Raw genomic sequence first — 22,292 nt, 5'->3', positions numbered from 1 at the left:
TGTGGTGGTGACTGATGCTCGTCTAGAGATGACTCGTCTACTTGGCAGCAATTTTCTTCATCTCCAGGTGTGGGCATCCTAGTCCCCAGGACTCCCTGCTGTGGGAGGACATGCACCCTAAGGCAGCAGCAATAGCTGAATGTCAGTCTGAGTCAAACACAATTGGAAAAATCATTGTCAAACCTACATGAAATGCTATACACAGTCACATTTCAATTTTGCGTTTTTCAGACCTCTGTTCCCCTCTACAAGAGTGAAGAGCAAGACACTGGGTTTTTCCCTTTAAACAATCTGCCATTGTATCGCCAGTGGCCACACATCCGTAGCAAGGTCTAAACTGGCTGCTGCTCAGGAAACCACCCAACCTGGAGGTTCCAGATCTTTTTAACGACTAAACTAATCCTCTGAAAACCACAGAGCTGTCCCTTGCTTACTGGAGGATATATGTTCTACTTAGGCTGTTTATAAAAAGAACCCAATCTTTTCATCATTTTTCATAAGATGATTGTCTCCTTTCCCATATGATGGGCAGAAATGGAAAGCTCGGGCAAAGAAAGAGTTAAATGCTGACTAACTGGAAGCACTCAGAGCAGTGGTCTCCAAAGGCAGAGCACTGCTGGGATGCAGATGACAACATCTGAACTTCTATTTTTATTTCTTCCTATCTGAATTTTAGGAAAAAACAAAATAAAAACACTGCTACTGTTTAATAAATGCGTAGACTCTGAATTCTTACTCTCACCATGGAGCACAGTCATGTGTTGCAGACAGTATTGCGGTTTCCCAAGGGAAGAGTGGTGGCTACACAGCAGGGGGCGGGGGCAGTTCTCAGGGGGGCCTTCACTCCCTTGGCACTCTCAGTGCCTTCTGATTTAATAAAGGTCATACGTGCCTGACTGGGTGGATTCATAGATCACATTATGACATTTTAATAAAATCAACCCCCACAAAACTGACAGGTATCTTAAAAAGAGCAATGCAGGAAAACCATGGTTTGGAGATAGTATTAACAAAGATGACAGAAGAGCTGACAGTGCTCCTGAGTGGCAGCTGCATTCTGAACTTAAGCGTAATAAGGATATAATAAAAAGCTGACAAGACAGGGAAGCCCTTCTCATTCAGTCCACTGTCCAAGCAGCAGACACTGTTACGAGAGGGTCTCACAGTGACAGTGTGTAAGCGTGTCTCGCCCAGCCTCCTGTGGCACTCCTGGAGCTCTCTAGCTGGTCCCTCAGGTGCCTAAGGCCGAGCAGTGGCATAACCTGTGAGGAGCTCCCTTTGGGGGTGGAGGCAGGTGTTGAGACCGTAAGAGAAGAAGGAAGCTGACAAGAAATTTCAATCCCCCAAACTTTTGCTGTTTGGGATATTTCCATCATTAACTTATTTTGGTGATCAAAAAAAAAAAACAAACCTGTGTGATCCTTGTTAAACTCTCTTATCCACGTACATGTAAAACTGTGAGAACAGAATTTCTAACTTGTTTCAAAATCTACCAGGACATCATCCTTAGTGCACAAGGTGGTGTTCCATGCTAGCCTCTGCCTTCTTCCTCCACCCAGATAGCTGACCACAGAAGAAAGCGGTCCCTGTTGTACCTGAGCTGCTATCGCTGGCTCCGCAGTGGGTGGCAGGGAGACTTGAGTGGGTTGTGCAGCCGTTGGCCCTGCTGGCTGAGGTAGATGAGCAGAAATCTGTTCTGGAACTTGGAGTAAAGTACCCACAGGATCAGTTGTGGAAAATAGCTGTAACAAAAACACGAGCAGTGCTGTGTAAGCTGAGGAGAGAGGGAGGTGGGCCTGCTGACAGGCAAGCAGTGTAGGAGGGGCGACCTTTTCAAAGTAGTTCTTGTGTAGTGAACTGGCCCACCTCTGCAACCTCAGTACACCTCTTTCAAATGGAAGTGAAATATGTCTATGCTTTTCTGTTTTTAAGAACTTTTGAGGTGTAAATTTATGTTCCACTAAATCCACCTATTTAAGTATACAACTCAATGATTTTTAGAAAATTTATACTTGTATAAAATATCTCTACAATCAGGTTTCAGCACTTCCATCAACTCAAAAAATTCTCCTGTGTCGATTTATAGTGAACTCTTGCTCCCACATCTAGCCTTAGGCAACCACTTTCAGCCTCTATTAATTTGTCTTTTGTGGACATCTCATATAGACTAAATCTTACAATATACACTCTTTTTGTGTCTGGCTTCTTAGCACAGTTTTTTTTTTTGCCAGTCATGTTGTAGCAAGTACCAGTAGTCCATTTTTTTTCTCCTCCTTCAGAACAGTAATTCTTTGTATCATATTTATTTTTAACTATATCTATGCCATCTCCTTTGCCCAGTAAAACAGAACCTACAATATACAGACTTAAGTATATACTAAAAATTCTAGAAGTGACACTTCCCTATATTGGGGACCCTCCTTTACTTATAAAGAAAGACAATCAACCAATGGTTCCTTAACATATCTGAAATGCATTTCAAAATGAATGAGAAGCTTTGTAACATTAAACATTATTTTGCATGTTTGAAAATTTCACAAATTTTAGTTATGTAACTTGGGGAAAAAAGACCAATGTTGAACACAATATCAAGTTAAACATATTCAAAATTATAAGTTAGTAGGGATAACAGTATCAGTGCAATGGCCAAAATTCAGAGTTAAAAGAAAAAAAAATTAATAGGGCAATGAGAGATCTAATAGCTGTTATTATGTAAGCAAAATCAAGGAGACAAGAAAGTATTAAAATTTTGTGTTCACTGTGCTTCACAGAGAGGAAACCAAGTTAACTACTGGTTCTAATTTTTGATAGAACTTTAAGATTAGTTTTGAAAATGCAAATTATTATTAATATGGACTTCTCTGGTGCCTCAGATGGTAAAGAATCTGCTTCCAATGCAGGAGACCTGGGTTCAATCCCTGGGTCGGGAAGATCCCCTGGAGAAGGGAATAACAACCCACTTCAGTATTCTTGCTTGGCAGGCTACAGTCCATAGGGTCTCAAAGAGTCAGACACGACTGAGTGACTAACACTTTACTAATATGGAAGGACTGTTGCTCAAGCTAAAGTTCCAATACTTTGGCGACCTGAGGCAAAGAGTACATCATGAGAAACGCTGGGCTGAAGGAAGCACAAGCTGGAGTCAAGATTGCTGGGAGAAATATCAATAACCTCAGATATGCAGATGACACCACCCTTATGGCAGAAAGTGAAGAAGAACTAAAGAGCCTCTTGATGAAAGTGAAAGAGGAGAGTGAAAAAGTTGGCTTAAAGCTCAACATTCAGAAAACTAAGACCATGGCATCCGGTCCCATCACTTCATGGCAAATAGATGGGGAAACAGTGGCTGACTATTTTTTTGGACTCCAAAATCACTGCAGATGGTGATTGCAGCCATGAAATTAAAAGACGCTTACTCCTTGGAAGGAAAGTTATGACCAACCTAGACAGCATATTAAAAAGCAGAGACATCACTTTGTCAGCAAAGGTCCATCTAGTCAAGGCTATGGTTTTTCCAGTGGTCATGTATGGATGTGAGAGTTGGACTATAAAGAAAGCTGAGTGCAGAAGAATTGATGCTTTTGAACTGTGGTATTGGAGAAGACTCTTGAGAGTCCCTTGGACTGCAAGGAGATCCAACCAGTCCATCCTAGGGGAGATCAGTCCTTGGTGTTCATTGGAAGGACTGATGTTGAAGCTGAAACTTCAATACTTTGGCCACCTGATGTGAAGAGCTGACTCGTTAGAAAACACCCTGATACTGGGAAAGATTGAGGGCAGGAGGAGAAGGGGACAGAGGATGAGATGGTTGGATAGCATGACCAACTCAATGGACATGAGTTTGGGTAAACTCCAGTAGTTGGTGATGGACAGGGAGGCCTGGCGTGTTGCGGTTCATGGGGTCGAAAAGAGTCGGACACGACTGAGAGACTGAACTGAACTGAACTGATGCAAAGAGCCCACTCACTGGAAAATACCCTGATGCTGGGAAAGATTGAAGGCAAAAAGAGAAGAGACCAGCAGAGGATGAGATGCTTAGATAGCATCACTGACTCAATGGACATGAATCTGAACAAACACGTGGAGATGGTGGAGGACAGGGAAATCTGGTGTGCTGCAGTCCATGGGGTCTCAAAAGAGTCTGACACGACTTAGGACTGAACAACAACAGGCTCCTCTGTCCATGGAATTTTCCAGGCAAGAATACTGGAGTGGGTTGCCATTTCCTCCTGAGCCTAGCAGGCCACAGTCCTCGGAGTAGCAAAGAATCAGACTTGACTGAGTATGCAGTAAGCATAAGGCAGGTCAGCCTAACAGGAGTCTGTTTAGTAGGACTTCCTATCACACCATTGACTAGTATAAATTCCCAATCCTACTTAAGCACATACAAAAAGTGTGTTTAACGTTAAAACCAGAACAAAAGCACATATACTTTAATGACTCAACAATCACAATTACTTACCTCAGAATTTGTTAATGATTCTTTCACTCTGGGAGACTAAAAGAAATACAAAAAAAGGAGGCTTGTTAACTGAAAACTCAGGTTACTTGTAGTCAGTTCCAAAACTGCATGGAATGGTGAAATGCAAGTCAACTCCATTTCATTCTGATCCATAATTAAATCATCGGTAACTCTAGTGAGTTTTCTGGAAAAAGAAAACTAAAATGATATTACTGTATTCTTTGTCCAGCTATCCTGTAATGTATCAATATATTAAGAGTTCAGAACTTGAAGTTTATAAGCAAACATAAAGGGACTATCGGGTAGTAGAGAGGTCACATTCTTCAAAGTACAAGTCTTTCTACTAATCATCAACATATTACATGTGTAATTTTGCACACTAAATGTAATCATTCAAGCTAATTATCCAATATATTCTTAAAGCAGAGTAATTTTGATTATGGACTTCAGTAAAGAAAACTTGAGCCAAAACTGAAATTCCAATTATAATCTGCTATATGAAAATTTACAGTTAAATTGATTTAGTAAATCATACTGCTAAGTCGCTTCAGTCGTGTCCGACTCTGTAAGGTAGCAGTAATTCTGGACACAAGCACTGGAAAATACAAAAAACAATAATGTATCTCTAAACAAATTCAATTTATGGTAAATTCTACCAAGTGTGAATGTGGACTTCTTATAAGGTCAATTTATAGGTTTTTAAATTTTTCATTACCATTTTATTAATGAGAATCAAGGTTCATGCAATACCTAAGGTATCACAGCAAGTATATACCAACAAAAAACCTTAAAAAAAACACCTTTGGAAATAATTCAAACTTACAGAAAAATTGTTAGAATAAGAATAATACAAAGAACACTGCCATACCCTTTACCCAGACTCATCCAATATTAACCTTTCTCCTTATATGCTTTATTAGTGTTCACTTTCTTTCTTTTTATATATATTTAATCAATCCTGTACCATTTGAGAATAAGTTGTATATAATCATGGCTCTTTGCAACTGAATAGTTGTGTACTTAAGAATAGGACTAGTCTATTACACAGCTTCACTCTACTAAAATTATCAATTTCAGTAAATTTAACAATAATACTTGAATTAATTACCCATAATCCAGCTTTTCCAATGACTTCCTACCATCCTTTAGGGCCTTTGTTTTTCTAGTATAAGATCCTGTCTAGGATCACGTACTGCAGTCAGTCATCACGTCTCTCTAGATTTTATCTGACACATAATCATTTCCCCTGCCTAGTACATATTCTGAATAGACTGCTCCTAATTTGTGCTCTGATGTTTCTTCATGATTCAAACTGAAATGAATTCTACACAGTGATTATCTTCTTATGGTATCATGTTTTAGAGAATCTCATGTATCCTGTGACCCTCATTAGTGATGTTAATTTTAATCATCGAGTCAAGGCATCTTCTGATTTCTCAGTAGGTAGTAGCTATTTTTCCCCTTGTGGCTAATAGGCAATCTATGGAGAGATACTAGAAGACCATGTAAATAAATAGCCTGTTCATCAAAGATTTCCCATATATTTAGCACCCACTGATGATCTTTATAATTGCTTTATGATGGCTGTAAAATGATGAATTTCCCCACCCACTCCTATATTTACCACCACTGGCAGTTTATTGTAATGAAAAATCATCCTTTTCTCCCCATTTATTTATAAATCTATGTATTATTTGCATGAGCCTACTGACTCCTATTCTTTTAATGATTTATAATTATTTCTACACTTTATGATTTTGATGGTTAAACTCTCCCTAATTTGGCTAGTGGGAGCTCCTTCAACTTGGCTCTTATATTATTAAAAGTAAAAAACCTTTTCTGTCAAAACAAGATATCCCAGATTTATCTTATATTTTCCCTGTGTAAGCCCTGGAATCAGCCATTTCTCCAGTGAGCTTTTGTTCTTTTAATAGGGCATGGGATTTGAAACCAGGAGCTGAGCATAAAGTGTGCTTACTCTTACTGTTTTCCTGACACTCTGCATACTCATAATCTTCTATTAGATGCCAGACACTGAATGTCACCTTCTTGTATGATGCTAATTTTGTATTTCTATGAATCTTGAAGCTTTGTTCTGGAATACAGTTAAGCTACTGGAAACAGTTTAATCCTTCTGGATCCTGCTTTGATGAGTTTTAGTTGGGTCTGGAGCAGTGTTCAGTCTAGGGCAATATATTATACCCCATTACTGAGAAGTCTACTGAATGCCCTGTGAATTTTAAATTTCTCCAGTCTGGCTGCTGTTTCTGGCTGTGCGAGTGCTGGGCACTGTTCTCCACATAGGTAGTTTTTTCACATACAGTAATCGATAAATATTCTGCTAAATACTCAAAAGGGAAGCTCTAAGCTTCTTTCTCTGGATAACTCTCTCCTTCCTGGCACTCTAACAAATTTTATCTGATTTCATTTTTTACTTTTATTTACTCAACTTGGGAAAACACTTTTCAAGCCACAATGAAAAGAATAATCAATCAAATGAAACTGCCCCCAAACTGACCTGGATGTTAGAATCAGCAGAGAAGGACATTAAAATAATTATATTACATAACTTCAAAAAGTTAAGCAGAGACACGGAAGATGCAAAAGAAAACACCAAGTTTAAAGTATCTAACAACCAAACCAAACACCAAATCACAATTCTAGCATTATGTCTGAGATGAAAACGAGATTGCATGGCATTAGTAGCAGATTAACACTGCAGAAGGAAAGAATAATCAACAGGCTAGCAATAGAAACTATGCAAAATGAAACTGAGGAAAAAAGAATTTTTAAAAAGTGAAAAGATCAGTGAGCAGTCAGACAACTTTAAGCCTAATATACACATTATCTGACTCTACAAGGTGGTAGGACAGAAAAAACTATTTGAAAATATGATAGCTGAGAACTTTCCAAACTTAAAAAACACTGTATAAGTCCAAAGATTCAAGCTCAATAAACCCTAAATATGAAATGTGAAAAAATAAAAAAAACTAGGTATATCATAATCAGATTGCTCAAACCATTCATAAAGAAAATAATCTTAAAATCAGTCACAGTAAAAAGAAATGTGACTTGTAAATGAACAAGGTAAGTAAACAAGCAGATTTCACACTGGAAACAATGCAAATAAGAAAACTTTGGAACAAATTCTTTACAGTACAGGCCCATCTCATTTTATTGCACTATGCTTTCTTTATTGTACTTTGTAGATATCATAGTTTGTTTGTTTGTTTTACAAATTGAAGATCTGTGGCAACCCTGAATTGAGCAAGTCTATCAGTACCATTTTTCAAATGTTATTTGCTCACTTCATGTCTTGGTGTCTATTTCCAGCAAAAACTAACACACTCACAAACACTATCCAGGATATACAAAATGAAAATAAGGTACACTGTTCCTCTTCAGATAGAAGGTTAACAAATTTTAGGGACTAGGTTTCAATTGTTAGGCTTTCAAGTTCACTAATCTTTTCTTCTGAAATGTCTAATCAGCCGTTAATCCAGTGTACTTTCATCTCACACATTATAGTTCTCATTTCTCAATTTAGGTCATTTTTATATACCCTAAATATTATCACAGTAAAACTGATATTTCAGTCCCCCTCTCCATGGAGATTTACTTAAGCTCCTGTTGTTAATAAGGTATTCAAAATATTCTGTCTGTATTTTTTTATATTTTAGCTGGTTAAGCTGAACAGAACCACAGAATATAGTAATATCTCAGAGGGTTTCAGAGAGTAAGACAGAACTCTATAGCTAAAGCATATAGTTTAGCAAAACGCACCCTGAGTTGTGAAATTGCTGCTTTTCCTTCTTCACTTTCTTCATCAAATTCATCATCACTCCACTCCCAGCCACCATCTTCTGTCTTATGAAGGCGGCCACTGGAGCCCGGAACTCTCCGAACCTGCTCATTAGGAAGAGAGACACGGCCTGTGCTAGTGTTTGACACTTATGGTAGAGAAAAGTCAATCATATTTCTCTCTCCTTCTAGTACTTCAACACGGTAAGTAGATAATAATTTTCCCCATAAATAAGTTTTCCCATATAAAGTCACATCCACCATCCTTCACTTGCTTTCTGTTCCTAATCTCCAGTATTTATCTTTCCTCACAGCCACTGACTTTCCCTGTACTTTGATAGTCTGAGCCTGCACACCATCCAAATCCCTCTTATGTGAAGTCAGATGAAATCTGAGTAATGGCTTCATATCTTCAGACATCAAGAAAAAAATGGGGGCAGTTTAAGCCCCAAATAAATAAGTTCAAGATAAAGAAGACTATGGGTTTTGTTTTTTTTTTTTTCCAATTTTAACTTTTAAAATCACAATTATACCTGCCGGTTCAAGAGCACTACAGCTGTGCAAATGTTAAGAAAAAGAGCAGTCCCCTAACTTTCATCTTTCCCACAGGCAACCACTTTCAATTCATTTTAGCTTATTCTTTTAGAATGTATATATATTCATCTCTCTGAATAATCTGTTCTTAGCATTACCCCTTGATTTTCTGGTTTTAGAAATTATCTATTGACTTCTTGCTACAGAAGATGAAAATTTAACCCTATTATTAATTCCCTACTCTTTTTTCAAGATACATTGTGATTTTGGGTAAATCAACTGTTTATATAACATGATTATATAAACTATACAGTTGAACCATATATATTACAATTACTTTTCCTTCCTGCAGAACTTTTTTGTTTCCCCTGGAGTTAATATTTGCTTTCTTTCTTTAAAAAAAAAATTACTTATTTTTGGATGTGCTGGGTCTTCGTGGCTGCAGCGAGGAGGGGGACATTCTCTAGTTGCACCGTGTGGACTTCTGATTAGAGCACAGGCTTTAAAGTGAGGGCTGAATAGTTGCAGCACATGAGCTTAGCTGCCCCATGGCATGTGGAATCTTCCTGGACCAGGGATCAAACCCTTGTCCCCTGTATTGGTAGGTGGATTCTTAACCACTGGACCACTAGGATAGTCCTGCTTATTTCTTACTTGTCATCAGTTCAGTTCAATTCAGTCCTCAGGTGTGTCCGACTCTTTGCGACTCCATGAATCGCAGCACGCCAGGCCTCCCTGTCCATCACCAACTCCCGGAGTCTACCCAAACCCATGTCTATCGAGTTGGTGATGCCATCCAGCCATCTCATCCTCTGTCGTCCCCTTCTCCTCCTGCCCTCAATCCTTCCCAGCATTAGGGTCTTTTCCAATGAGTCAACCCTTCGCATGAGGTGGCCCAAGTATTGGAGTTTCATCTTCAACATCAGTCCTTCCAATGAACATCCAGGACTGATCTCCCCTAGGATGGACTGGTTGTATCTCCTTGCAGTCCAAGGGACTCTCAAGAGTCTTCTCCAACACCACAGTTCAAAAGCATCAATTCTTCGTGCTCAGCTTTCTTCACCATCCAACTCTCACACCCATACATGACTACTGGAAAAACCATAGCCTTGACTAGACAGACCTTCATTGGCAAAGTAATGTCTCTGCTTTTAAATATGCTATCTAGGTTGGTTATAACCTTCCTTCCAAGGAGTAAGCGTCTTTTAATTTCATGGCTGCAATCACCATCTGCAGTGATTATGGAGCCCAAAAAAATAAAGTCAGCCACTGTTTCCACTGTTTCCCCATCTATTTCCCATGAAGTGATGGGACCAGATGCCATGATCTTATCCCCAAATTCTCTGTTATGTAAACCTCCTCTCACCATATTCATATACATTAGGTATTCATCAGCGTCATCTTCTTGAGGAAGCCTCTCACCAGAGCCCCGCGATCTGTTCCATCAGACCGACACCAGGTTTGGTACCTCAGATCTCACTCTATCAACCAGAGGACTATGCTTCCTCAATCACATGACTTCCCTATTCTTACTTTAAGAACTTACTCTACTATTAGCATGGTGTATTTACTAAAGCTGTGCATTTCTGAACATAATTTGATTCCATTCCCACACTCCACTTAATAGTTTGCCTGGTAAAAAAAAGAAAACAATTCTGGGTTAGAAAACATTTTTTTTTTCCTAATGTTCAATGTAAAGCTCCATTGTGATGTGGCTTCCAGAGATGCTACTGAGGTCCTTATGACTGTTGATTCTATCTGTAACCTTTCCCCGTTCTCTGGAAGGCTACAGGATCTTTTCACCTCCAGTATCCTGAGCCGATGCAATGAACATGAACTTGGGCAAACTTTAGGAGATGTTGAGGGACAGGGAGGCCTGGCATGCTGCAGTCCATGGGGTAGTAAAGAGTTGGGCATGACTGCGCGACTGAACAACAGCAACAACATTCTGAGCTACCATGGTAATGTGCTTTAGTGTTGATCTATTTCCAATAATTGCGCTGGGTACTTGAGCTCTTTCAAACTGGAAATTCATGAAATTTTTCTTGAATAATTTTTCAGTGATATCTTTTCTTCTGTTTTTCTCAGTTTTCCTTTTCTGGAACTCCTTTTACTTAAATGTTGAGCCTTCTCAAATAATCCTCTAACGTTCTCATCTTTTCTGTCTCTTGGCTTTTTGGCTCTATTTTCTGGAAAATTTCCTCAACTTTACCCTAAAATCTTTGTAATGAATTTTTTCATTGTTTCTATAATGTTTTCAATTCCCAAGAGCTTTTTGTTGGTGGTAGTGCCATTCTCTAAATGCTTCTTTTCTTAAATGAACAGCTAAGACATAATTCATATAACATTGATCCATTTAAAGTATTACAATCCAATGATTTTTAGTATGTTCAGAGTTGAAAAACCATCTCTACAATCAAACTTCAATCATTTTCATCACTCCCTCCACTTCCCACAAAACACCCCATACCCATTAGCAGTCCCACCCACTCCCTGACAATCTGCTCAAGTTCCAGGCAATCAATTATCTACTTTCTGTCTCTATATGTTTGCTTGTTCTGGATATTTCACATAAGTAGAATCATGGAATATGTCTTTCAGTTAGCATAATGTTTTAAAGGTACATCCATGTTATGGCATGTATCAGTACTTCATTCCTTATTATTGCTGAATAATACTCCATTGTATAGGTTCATGACATTTTATATATCCATTTATCAGTAGATGGACATTCAGTTTGTTTCCACATTTTAGCTATGAATAATACTTCCATGAACATTCATGTACATATTTTCACATGTACCAGTTTTCAATTCTCTTGGGTATGGGTAGGAGTAGACTTGCTGGGTCATATAGCAACTTTGTTCAGTCTTTTGAGAAACTCCCACAAAAGTGACCACACCATCTTCCATTTCCATCAGTAATGTGTGAAGATTCCAATTTCTCCACATCTTTATCAATACTTGTTATTGTCTTTTTTGTTATAGTTATTCATGTGGGTGTGAAGTGGTGTCTTCATTGTTTCTGTATGGTAGAAAGAAACTTCCCAACTTCCCCACTCACTTTGGTAGTTGCAAACAGTGATTTAACACAATTTAGAATTAGTTAATTATTTACCATACTTTTTCATTCCAGTTGAAAGCAGAGTACTACTGAGGCATAGACTGTTGCTAAAAGAATATATCAAAGCATGCTAAAGAAAAGACTGAAAGAAAATGAGTAATATTTATACTGTTACATAGCATTAGTCAAATACACTGTCAAAACGCAAAAGTAAAACTTCTAATTTCTCAGAAAAACTGAGTTAAATCCACATTTACCTTTTTAGCTCTTTCAGAAATGGTTGGTGCTCTCTGCAATATTTTTTCTTGAAGAAATTCTTTATTCTGGAGAGGAAAAATAGGTTTTCTTTTCATAAGAAGTTTTTACTGAACAAAAAAATTGACACAGAAATATTCACCACAATTAATGTGATATAGTAACTTTTTATAAAGTTTGAGAAAAGCTTCTATTCTTTCATTCTGAAGATCCTTTAGTATAATACTACCATGACTTTATAAATTGAGACAAAGCTTTAATGTATTGTATGAACTACCATCTATGAAAAGTTTGCTATAACATACGTCCTTTGGGATTGTGGTCCCACATTTCACAACTATAATAACATCCTATTTATCCCATATCTTTGAGAAATGAGATATTTACTAATTCAGTAGTAAACTCTGAAATGAGAGTTCAGTATATTTCACAGAATTTTCCACAGATTTTATTTACAGTGGTAATATTAATTTTTCCTGTTTTAAGTTTTACCTGGCACTTAATTTATATGAAAAATATATTTATCTTAAATATGAAAGACTGTCTAAATAATGGCACAGCAATTATCTGACCTACCATCATTCTTCCAGAAATAATCATCTGAAGGTAATGCAACCTCTGAACAGTGAACCTAATGTAGGTGTTTGAGGAGGATCATCTGAATACATGAAACCAAGTTAGAATGTCCTACCTTGGCTTTTTGGAAAAACTTGTGCCTTAACAGTTCTGCTGCTGTTGGTCTAAAACCAGAAAAGAAAGTTTTTACAGTTAATTGAAGTAGAATGTGGGTTTTCATCTTCAAAAATGAAAACATGATTCCTTGAGCATCAAGATAAAAACTCAGTGTACGCCACTGTCCTTAACCTGCTAAAAACCAGAAAGGAAAAGCTCAGTACAAGGCATTGAACAGAATTTAAAAACTCAAACAGAAATTTTCTGATAACAATTATTGTAGATTCTTGCACAAATTCATTAGTCAAATGTTTCTTTTAGAAGCATGATTTCTCAATGGCTTTCAGTATATTTGCTATTTAATATTATTTCCCACGAAGTTGGCTTTATCTACTTTAATGAAGCAAAAAATACATATTTAAACTCACAAATCAAGAACTGTGCTTCTTGCCACATAATCACCTGCAAGACTTCAACTTAGGTAATTACATATTCTTAAAAAATAATTTCACAATTTCCTTTAAAAAACTGAAGAAGAGTAATATATAGTTTCCAAATTTAATCTTAGTTTTTAACTTAACCGTGCAGTCTTACTTCATTTGAGTAAAGGCGTTGTTGTCAACTTCACAAACTAGTATGAGAATAAAGAATAAACAATGCTACACTTAAGAAATTGGACCTCACTGATGCCACATACCTACCATGTAACACTGAACAAGTCACTTCTCTAAGGTTCAGTATTACCTGGCTAAATCCCTAAAAGCAGTGGTTCTTAAACACTGCTGTGCATTATAATATCTGGAAGTTAAAAAAAAAAAAATCCTTTCGACAGATGAGGGTCATAATCTAGCTATGTAAGAACAAGAGAGCAGGTAGCCTGGGTTTCGTATTGCCCTCCTGGAATAGAGTCGGCATACCAGATGGGAACTGTTACACAAGAGAGAAATAAACTATCTTATAAATAAAAAAAAATCCCAGGCTGTTCCCTGTAACAGTTACAGCAGAATCTGTGGGGGCAAACCTGGGTACAGTTTTTAAAACTCCCCAGGTGATACCAAAATGCACTCAAGCTTGAGAACCAGAGCCTCAGAGGATTCTCATAGAAATCAAGAGAGAATAAATGTGGAAGTGCTATGTAAAGTCAAAGTAAACGTTACCGTTCCTACTTTTTCATTCAGTCACAATTTCAGTACGTTCAACAGTTTGTACAACACTGTTTCTTATGATTTGTTCCTTTCTTATGGGCTCCTTTCCTTCTTTCTAATCTACAGTTCAGAGGAGTTCTTTAAGTGATAAAACATGACTGGAAAATCCGTTTTTTGACTGAAAATTATTTCATGCTCACTGGTGAATGATAGTTTGACTAGATTTAGAGAATTAGAGAATTCTGGGTTAAGAGTTATTTTCTCTCAGCATTGTTCCACTATAGTATCTGGCCTTAACTGTTGTTATCGGGGAAGTGGTTTGTCCATCTGCCTGCTATTCCTCAGTTAGGTAATCTGTTCTCTCAGGCCACATTTAAGACCTTCTCTTTGTATTTGTGTCCAGTAGTTTCATGACAATGTATACAAGTGGAAAAAGAGGGATACTGCTTGGAATCTAGGACAATAATTTCTTAGCCTGAAAATACAGATATTTCATCAATGCAGAAAATTCTTGGCCATTATTTCTTTGAATGTTGCTTCCAGTTCACAGTGTGGTGTTTCACTGTGTGTTTTATAATTCTGGATTGTGATCTCTTCTGTGCAAGAATTGCAGGGACCTGGGTTTTAGAAGTAGTCTAACAGTGCAGTTTCTGATTGCTTCTGCTAGAAACAAAACTGGCTTAGTAATAACTGTTTTACTCTCTAATCCTGTGGGTTCCTGGATAATACGGGTATAAATTCAGACTGTAAACCTGCAGAGTGTCCAAGTCAGAGGGCTTGATTATTCAGGAAAGATTTCTATTGTGTTTCTGTGATAACAGATTTGTTGTTGTTGTTGTTCTCTGATCTATCCTTTCACTCAGGATGCAGACTTATGAATGTTCTAGCTTTAAGCAGAAATCTTAGTTCAAAATCCCCATATGGGTGGGCCCTATATCTCATTTTCAGTCCCTACTTGGAAGTTAAAAATCCAAACCAGTAGGTTATTAGAATGAATAGTGTCGTACTGAAGGCAGCCACAGGATTAGTTTATAATAGTTCTTGGATTTATGGCTTCCTTATTAATTCTGGCATCTGAAGACCTCCCTTTATCACAAGCTCATCTCTATACTTGTTATTTTAAATTTGATAGATTTATCAAGAATGTGTAGGTGTTTGTAACAGAATTCTGTTATTTCAGTCAACTAATTTGGCAGAAGCAAAAGTGTTCCCTATGTTTTAATTCCAGTGTATTAAGAAAGAGGAAAAAAGTTCCAAAACCACAGGTTTGAACTTTGATGCCTATTTTTCTTACCATTTCCAACAGTAAATTTTGAAGCCCATTAAATATACTAAAGACATGCTCAAGGCAGTCAATTCAAACCTTTTAGTTTTGTTGAGCTTTAGAAAAATCAAAATTAAAAATCTTTTAGTGCTACGAAACTGAGTGGTCTATATACCACGTGAAACAGAAAAATATGATAGAGTGAGAACAGGGCCCAAGGTTAGAAATCAGGAGTTTTGACTGACCTCAAAGATAAAAGATTATATGCAATAATCTTTAACTTCTATGCTTCTGTTTAATTCATAGACACACATTAGATGCTCATGTTTCTTTAATTCACCTGCCATTCAACCTTCTAGTGTTAGCAACAAGCTCTTTGATTTTTTGCTCTACTTAACTAAAATACTTCTCCAAGAAGGAAGAAAATATGACTATTTGACATTAAATATGGTATTTACTATTTCTCTTGTTAATAAAATCGTAAAGAGAATTAAGATACTGGTTTACTTGTAACTCTTAAATGCAAATTAAAAATAAGCCTTCCCACTAACTTGGCAGCTCATTAACAAATAAATTTATAACTCTAAGAAATTAACCAAGAAATATCTCAACTATTTAGGGTGCACTCTATACTAAAAAGAAGGGAGAAAGTATATAATTCACTCATTTTCAATTTAGTATAATGGTCAGTGTATATTTTTTCTAATGTTTAAGTTTAGTTCTTTTGAATTCTCTGCACACGTATGTATGTATGCGATTCTTAGCCTTCCCCAGTGGTTTATATATTAGATGAAGAGGATAAGTTTTATCTCATATTTTACCTTTTTTCTGGATCTTTTTGAAGGCACAATGAAATCATTTTTCTAAATGATTTTCCGTATTTTTTCAGCATTTCTTTATCTTGAACACCAGTTTCCAAAGAAGGAGGATCATTTTGCAGTGTCAGCATTAAAACCTGTGAGAATTTTCAACATAATGTAAACTTCTAAAGATTCAGTAACCAAATACTGTGGCCACAATTTTTCAATATAGACAACCTCCAAGCATCTGAGCAGATTTTATTATCTAAAAGTTCACGTCTAGATCAGTTGTTTGGAAACTAGAGCTATTTAGGTGTTTTCCAGATAAATAATATCCTATAGGCAGTTGGCTTCCCAGGCAATGTGCCTGCAAAGGCTCAACTGTATCAGCACTGTATTGTATGTCCTTTAGTTGAAATCTTTCCTTCATGTCTTCTGTCCGATTCTTACACCAGCAAACTTAAAACAAACAAAAAAAAACCATGGCAAAATCAAAGAGTGTGACCTTGCTAACTTTACCTATTCATAGCTCTGTTTCAACTTAACCCTTGTAACCTGGCCTTCTCTTCCCAGAACACCTCAAAAACTTCGATCACAGAAATCACCGATGATGTCCTAGTTAACAAAGCTATAACCTTTCTAGTTTGCGTTCTTCCTACCTTCCCTGCAGCAATTGTCCATCCTGAATCTCTTCCTTCTTTGACTTACATGGAAACACACCATCTTGATGCACAGAGACATAAGTAACAAAGGTCCTATTAATATGATGCAATTTGGGGTGATTTTCTATACTGTTTGACTTTTCAATAAAAGCATAACCCATTTTTCTAAGCACAAAGTTGAAATCAAAATTAAAAGGCTATATTCAGAATAATTATTTGTTATTCAGATTTAATTTATATTTACTTAAAGGGGATTACTAAGGTTGCAAGTATTTCTCATTTCGAGCAAATAGGTTAATATGTGTATGTCTGGCTACAACTTCAGGAGTCACTGCCTACAATAATATAAAATAAACCTCATCTTTCTCCCTGACCTCCTTTCAAAAATAAGCCATTTCTTGGGCCTCAAAATAGCCTCCCACCTTATAGCTATAAAGAGTTCAGTTCAGTTCAGTCGCTCAGTCATGTCCGTCTCTTTGCGACACCATGAACCGCAACACGCCAGGCCTCCCTGTCCATCACCAACTACTGGAGTCTACCCAAACCCATGTCCATTGAGTTGGTGAGGCCATCCAACCATCTCCTCCTCTGTCGTCCCCTTCTCCTCCTGCCCTCAATCTTTCCCAGCATCAGGGTCTTTTCAAACGAGTCAGCTCTTCACATCAGGTGGCCAAAGTATTAAGAGTTTCAGCTTCAACAACAGTCCTTCCAGTGAACACCCAGGACTGATCTCCTTTAGGATGGACTAGTTGGATCTCGTTGCAGTCCAAGGGACTCTCAAGAGTCTTCTCCAACACCACACTTCAAAAGCATCAATTCTTCTGTGCTCAGCTTTCTTTATAGTCCAACTCTCACATCCATACATGACCACTGGAAAAACCATAGCCTTGACTAGATGGACTTTTGTTGGCAAACTGATATCTCTGCTTTTTAATATGCTGTCTAGGTTGGTCATAACTTTCCTTCCAAGGAGTAAGTGTCTTTTAATTTGATGGCTGCAATCACCATCTGCAATGATTTTGGAGCCCAGAAAAATAAAGTCAGCCACTGTTTCCCCATCTATTTGCCGTGAAGTGATGGGACTGGATGCCATGATCTTAGTTTTCTGAATGTTGAGCTTTAAGCCAACTTTTTCACTCTCCTCTTTCACTTTCATCAAGAGGCAATTTAGTTCTTCTTCACTTTCTGCCATGGGGGGGGGTGTCATCTGCATATCTGAGGTTATTGATATTTCTCCTGGCAATCTTGATTCCAGCTTGTGCTTCCTCCAGCCCAGTGTTTCTCATGATGTACTCTGCATATAAGTTAAATAAACAGGGTGACAATATACAGCCTTGATGTACTCCTTTTCCTATTTGGAACCAGTCTGTTGTTCCATGTTCAGTTTTAACTGTTACTTCCTCACCTGCATACAGGTTTCTCAAGAGGCAGGTCAGGTGGTCTGGTATTCCCATCTCTTTCAGAATTTTCCACAGTTTATTGTGATCCACACAGTCAAAGGCTTTGGCATAGTCAATAAAGCAGAAATAGATGTTCTTCCGGAACTCTCTTGCTTTTTTGATGATCCACCGGATGTTGGCAATTTGATCTCTGGTTCCTCTGCCTTTTCTAAAACCAGCTTGAACATCTGGAAGTTCACGGTTCATGTATTGCTGAAGCCTGGCTTGGAGAATTTTGCATTACTTTACTAGCGTGTGAGATGAGTGCAATTGTGCAGTAGTTTGAGCATTCTTTGGCATTGCCTTTCTTTGGGATTGGAATGAAAACTGACCTTTTCCAATCTTGTGGCCACTTCTGAGTTTTCCAAATTTGCTGACAGCACTTTCACAGCATCATCTTTCAGGATTTGAAAAGCTCAACTGGAATTTCATCACCTCCATTAGCTTTGTTTGTAGTGATACTTCCTTTCCAAAACCTTGTGAATATTCATTTACACCTAGCAGTCTTGACCTTTAGGAAAAAACCAAGCCCTTAAAGTATCACTAACCTTTCACCCATCAAACACATAGGTTAAAAAATACATACACATGTTTTGAATATGGACATACAGAAAGGTTTTTCATACTATCCTTACTGATTTTGTCTCTCTCTACGTTTTTAGTGCCTTAAAGGGGACAGAGTAACATTTTAAAGGTTCTAAAGTGCTCCAAGAACATAGATACATGAATATCACTATGACAAAAATTCACAATGGTGCTCACCATTTTAAACAATCATAAGGCATTCTGTAAAGTGGGCAAGCAAAACTATAAACAACGGCTAAAGCTACAAATAGACAAATAGAATTCCATGTCACACAGATGAAAATCGTTGCCAACAGTACTGGCAGGACCATCTTGAAACACAAAAAACACTTTTATTACTAATGTTGGGGACATTAGGATTAACAACTACATTTCGGGTAACTACTCCCTTAGGGTGGGGGCTTCCCAGTGGCACTAGTGGTAAAGAACCTGCCTGCCAATGAAGGAGACGCAAGAGACACAGGTTCAATCCCTGGGTCGGAAAGATCCCTTGGAGTAGGAAATGGCAACCCACTCCAGTATTCTTGCCTGGATAATCCAACAGACAGAGGAGCCTGGTGTGCTACAGTCCATAGGGTCATAAAGAGTTGGACATGACTGAGCAACTGAGCACACACACACACTTCTTCAGGATGTAACAGGCCTTTAAATAAAAGATGCTTAATGTCTTACCACAAAGCAAACTTCTATTCAATAATAAAGAAAATAATACATGTGTATGGCACATGATCCACACAGTCAAAGGCTTTGGCATAGTCAATAAAGCAGAAATAGATGTTTTTCTGGAACTCTCTTGCTTTTTCGATGATCCAGTGGATATTGGCAATTTGATCTCTGGTTCCTCTGCCTTTTCTAAAACCAGCTTGAACATCTGGAACTTCACGGTTCACGTATTGCTGAAGCCTGGCTTGGAGAATTTTGAGCATTACTTTACTAGCATGTGAGATGAGTGCAGTTGTGCGGTAGTTTGAGCATTCTTTGGCATTGCCTTTCTTTGGGATTGGAACGAAAACTGATCTTTTCCAGTCCTGTGGCCACTGCTGAGTTTTCCAAATTTGCTGGCATATCGAGTGCAGCACTTTCACAGCATCACCTTTGAGGATTTGAAATAGCTCAACTGGAATTCCATCACCTCCACTAGCTTTGTTCGTAGTGATGCTTTTTAAGGCCCACTTGACTTCACATTCCAGGATGTCTGGCTCTAGGTGAGTGATCACACCATCGTGATTATCTGGGTTGTGAAGATCTTTTTTGTACAGTTCTTCTGTGTATTCTTGCCACCTCTTCTTAACATCTTCTGCTTCTGTTAGGTCCATACCATTTCTGTCCTTTATCGAGCCTATCTTTGCATGAAATGTTCCTTTGGTATCTCTAATACCAAATTAGAGAATTGTGGAAATTAGAATTAGAACAAATTAGAATTGTGGAAAATTCTGAAAGAGATGGGAATACCAGACCATCTGACTTGTCTCTTGAGAAACCTGTATGCAGGTCAGGAAGCAACGGTTAGAACTGGACATGGAACAACAGATTGGTTCCAAATAGGAAAAGGAGTAGGTCAAGGCTGTATATTGTCACCCTGCTTATATAAGTTATATGCAGAGTACATCATGAGAAATGCTGGGCTGGAAGAAACACAAGCTGGAATCAAGATTGCCAGGAGAAATATCAATAACCTCAGATATGCGGATGACACCATCCTTATGGTAGAAAGTGAAGAAGAACTAAAGAGCCTCTTGATGAAGGTGAAAGAGGAGAGTGAAAAAGTTGGCTTAAAGATCAACGTTCAGAAAACGAAGATCATGGCATCTGGTCCCATCACTTCATGGGAAATAGATGGGGAAACAGTGGGAAAAGTGTCAGACTTTATTTTTTGGGCTCCAGAATCACTGCTGATGGTGATTGCAGCCATGAAATTAAAAGACACTTACTCCTTGGAAGGAAGGTTATGGCCAACCTAGATAGCATATTTAAAAGCAGAGACATTACTTTGCCAACAAAAGTCTGTCTAGTCAAGGCTATGGTTTTTCCAGTGGTCATGTATGGATGTGAGAGCTGGACGGTGAAGAAAGCTGAGCGCCGAAGAATCGATGCTTTTGAACTGTAGTGTTGGAGAAGACTCTTGAGAGTCCCTTGGACTGCAAGGAGATCCAATCAATCCATCCTAAAGGAGATCAATCCTGGGTGTTCATTGGAAGGACTGATGTTGAAGCTGAAACTCCAATACTTTAGCCACCTCATGCGAAGGGTTGACTCATTGGAAAAGACCCTAATGCTGGGTAGGATTGGGGGCGGGAGGAGGAGGGGACGACAGAGGATGAGATGGTTGGATGGCATCACTGACTCGATGGACATGGGTTTGGGTGGACTCTGGGAGCTGGTGATGGACAGAGAGGCCTGGCGTGCTGCGATTCATGGGATCGCAAAGAGTCGGACATGACTGAGCGACTGAACTGAACTGATGGCACATGAACAATTTGCATGGATCTAACATATAAAAAGCACTTAAAAACAGTGGCTAACACAGATGAGTGCTCAATGAATGTTAGCAATAATTACTATTAACATGGAACCCTTCCAACAACCTTAAGAGGTAGAAATGATCATCATCCCCACTGAGGCTGCTCTACCCAGGTGACTGTGGGGAACACACACCAAAACGAGACAGATGAGATCCTAACATCAAACTAGTCACACAGTCAGGAGATGGTGGTCATCAAATAAGAAGGTCAGCTACAATGTAAAGCTACCCAGTGTTACACACCAAATATCTAAAAGAGATTCTAACTGCTAAAGAAGTTAGAGGGAATGCAGGGCAGAATACGATGGATAAGAATGTCAAATGATCCCACAAACACAAGAGCTCCAGCTATGTGTGTTACTGACATGCAAATGGAGGACAAAATGCTAATATGAATGGCTGAGTTAGTGTAAATGAGAACAATTACTATTTTTATAAACTCTTACATTCATATAGTGCTTTTTAATATAAAAATACTTGTTCATATACTAATAAATCTACATAATTCTTAAAAAAAAATGTCATATGACGTAGCCTCTGAAAGAGAACTGAGACATGAGCTGGGATAGTATTGTGAATATAAGCCTTACCTTCATTGGCGGATACTTATGATAAGGAGCTGCCCCTGTGGCCAGTTCAATGGCTGTGATCCCAAAACTCCAGATGTCAGCTTTGAAATCATAACCACGAACCTGTACAGAACAGAGAGATGTACAAGATTACTTTTACCACCCAGGAGCACTTTCAAGATAGTTTCTAATATGTATGAAGAACCACAGACTTTAAGCCAACAAAATATAATCTAAAGCAGGCAAAAGCTAAATTTACTCGGTAAGAGGAAAAAAGAAAAAACTGAATGAATGTCCAGCATCAATGGGGAAATGGTTAAGTATTGTATATTCATTTAGAGAAACATTATACTTTCAACTAAAAGCAATATTAATGAATCCTATATGAAAATATGGAAAACCACTTTATGATATGAGAAAGCACTTATGAAGAAAAAAGATTACAAAATTCTTGAAAAGTTTTGATACTATTACAAACAGGTATACAATCTATTAAAGAAAAAACAAGAAAGACCTAGAA

The 22,292-nt window shown here is 38.0% G+C and overlaps 1 protein-coding gene across 1 annotated transcript in view; it reads right to left on the bottom strand.

The window, feature by feature from the left end:
• The window catches only part of OXSR1 (oxidative stress responsive kinase 1), an 86,672-nt gene that overhangs the window by 8,728 nt on the left and 55,652 nt on the right, over nt 1-22,292 (bottom strand). The window contains exons 7-13 of the mRNA XM_081527365.1: nt 21,794-21,895; nt 16,018-16,151; nt 12,807-12,855; nt 12,118-12,183; nt 8,246-8,368; nt 4,463-4,498; nt 1,596-1,742 (exon numbers count right to left, since the gene is read on the bottom strand). Coding sequence (XP_081383491.1) covers nt 1,596-1,742; nt 4,463-4,498; nt 8,246-8,368; nt 12,118-12,183; nt 12,807-12,855; nt 16,018-16,151; nt 21,794-21,895 — 657 coding nt within the window. The remainder of the gene's footprint in view (nt 1-1,595; nt 1,743-4,462; nt 4,499-8,245; nt 8,369-12,117; nt 12,184-12,806; nt 12,856-16,017; nt 16,152-21,793; nt 21,896-22,292) is intronic.

Source organism: Giraffa tippelskirchi, chromosome 9 (assembly GCF_054371585.1).
Source record: "Giraffa tippelskirchi isolate mGirTip1 chromosome 9, T2T-mGirTip1v1.2.pri, whole genome shotgun sequence".
Classification (NCBI taxonomy): domain Eukaryota; kingdom Metazoa; phylum Chordata; class Mammalia; order Artiodactyla; family Giraffidae; genus Giraffa; species Giraffa tippelskirchi.
This window is presented reverse-complemented; position numbering and strand designations above follow the sequence as displayed.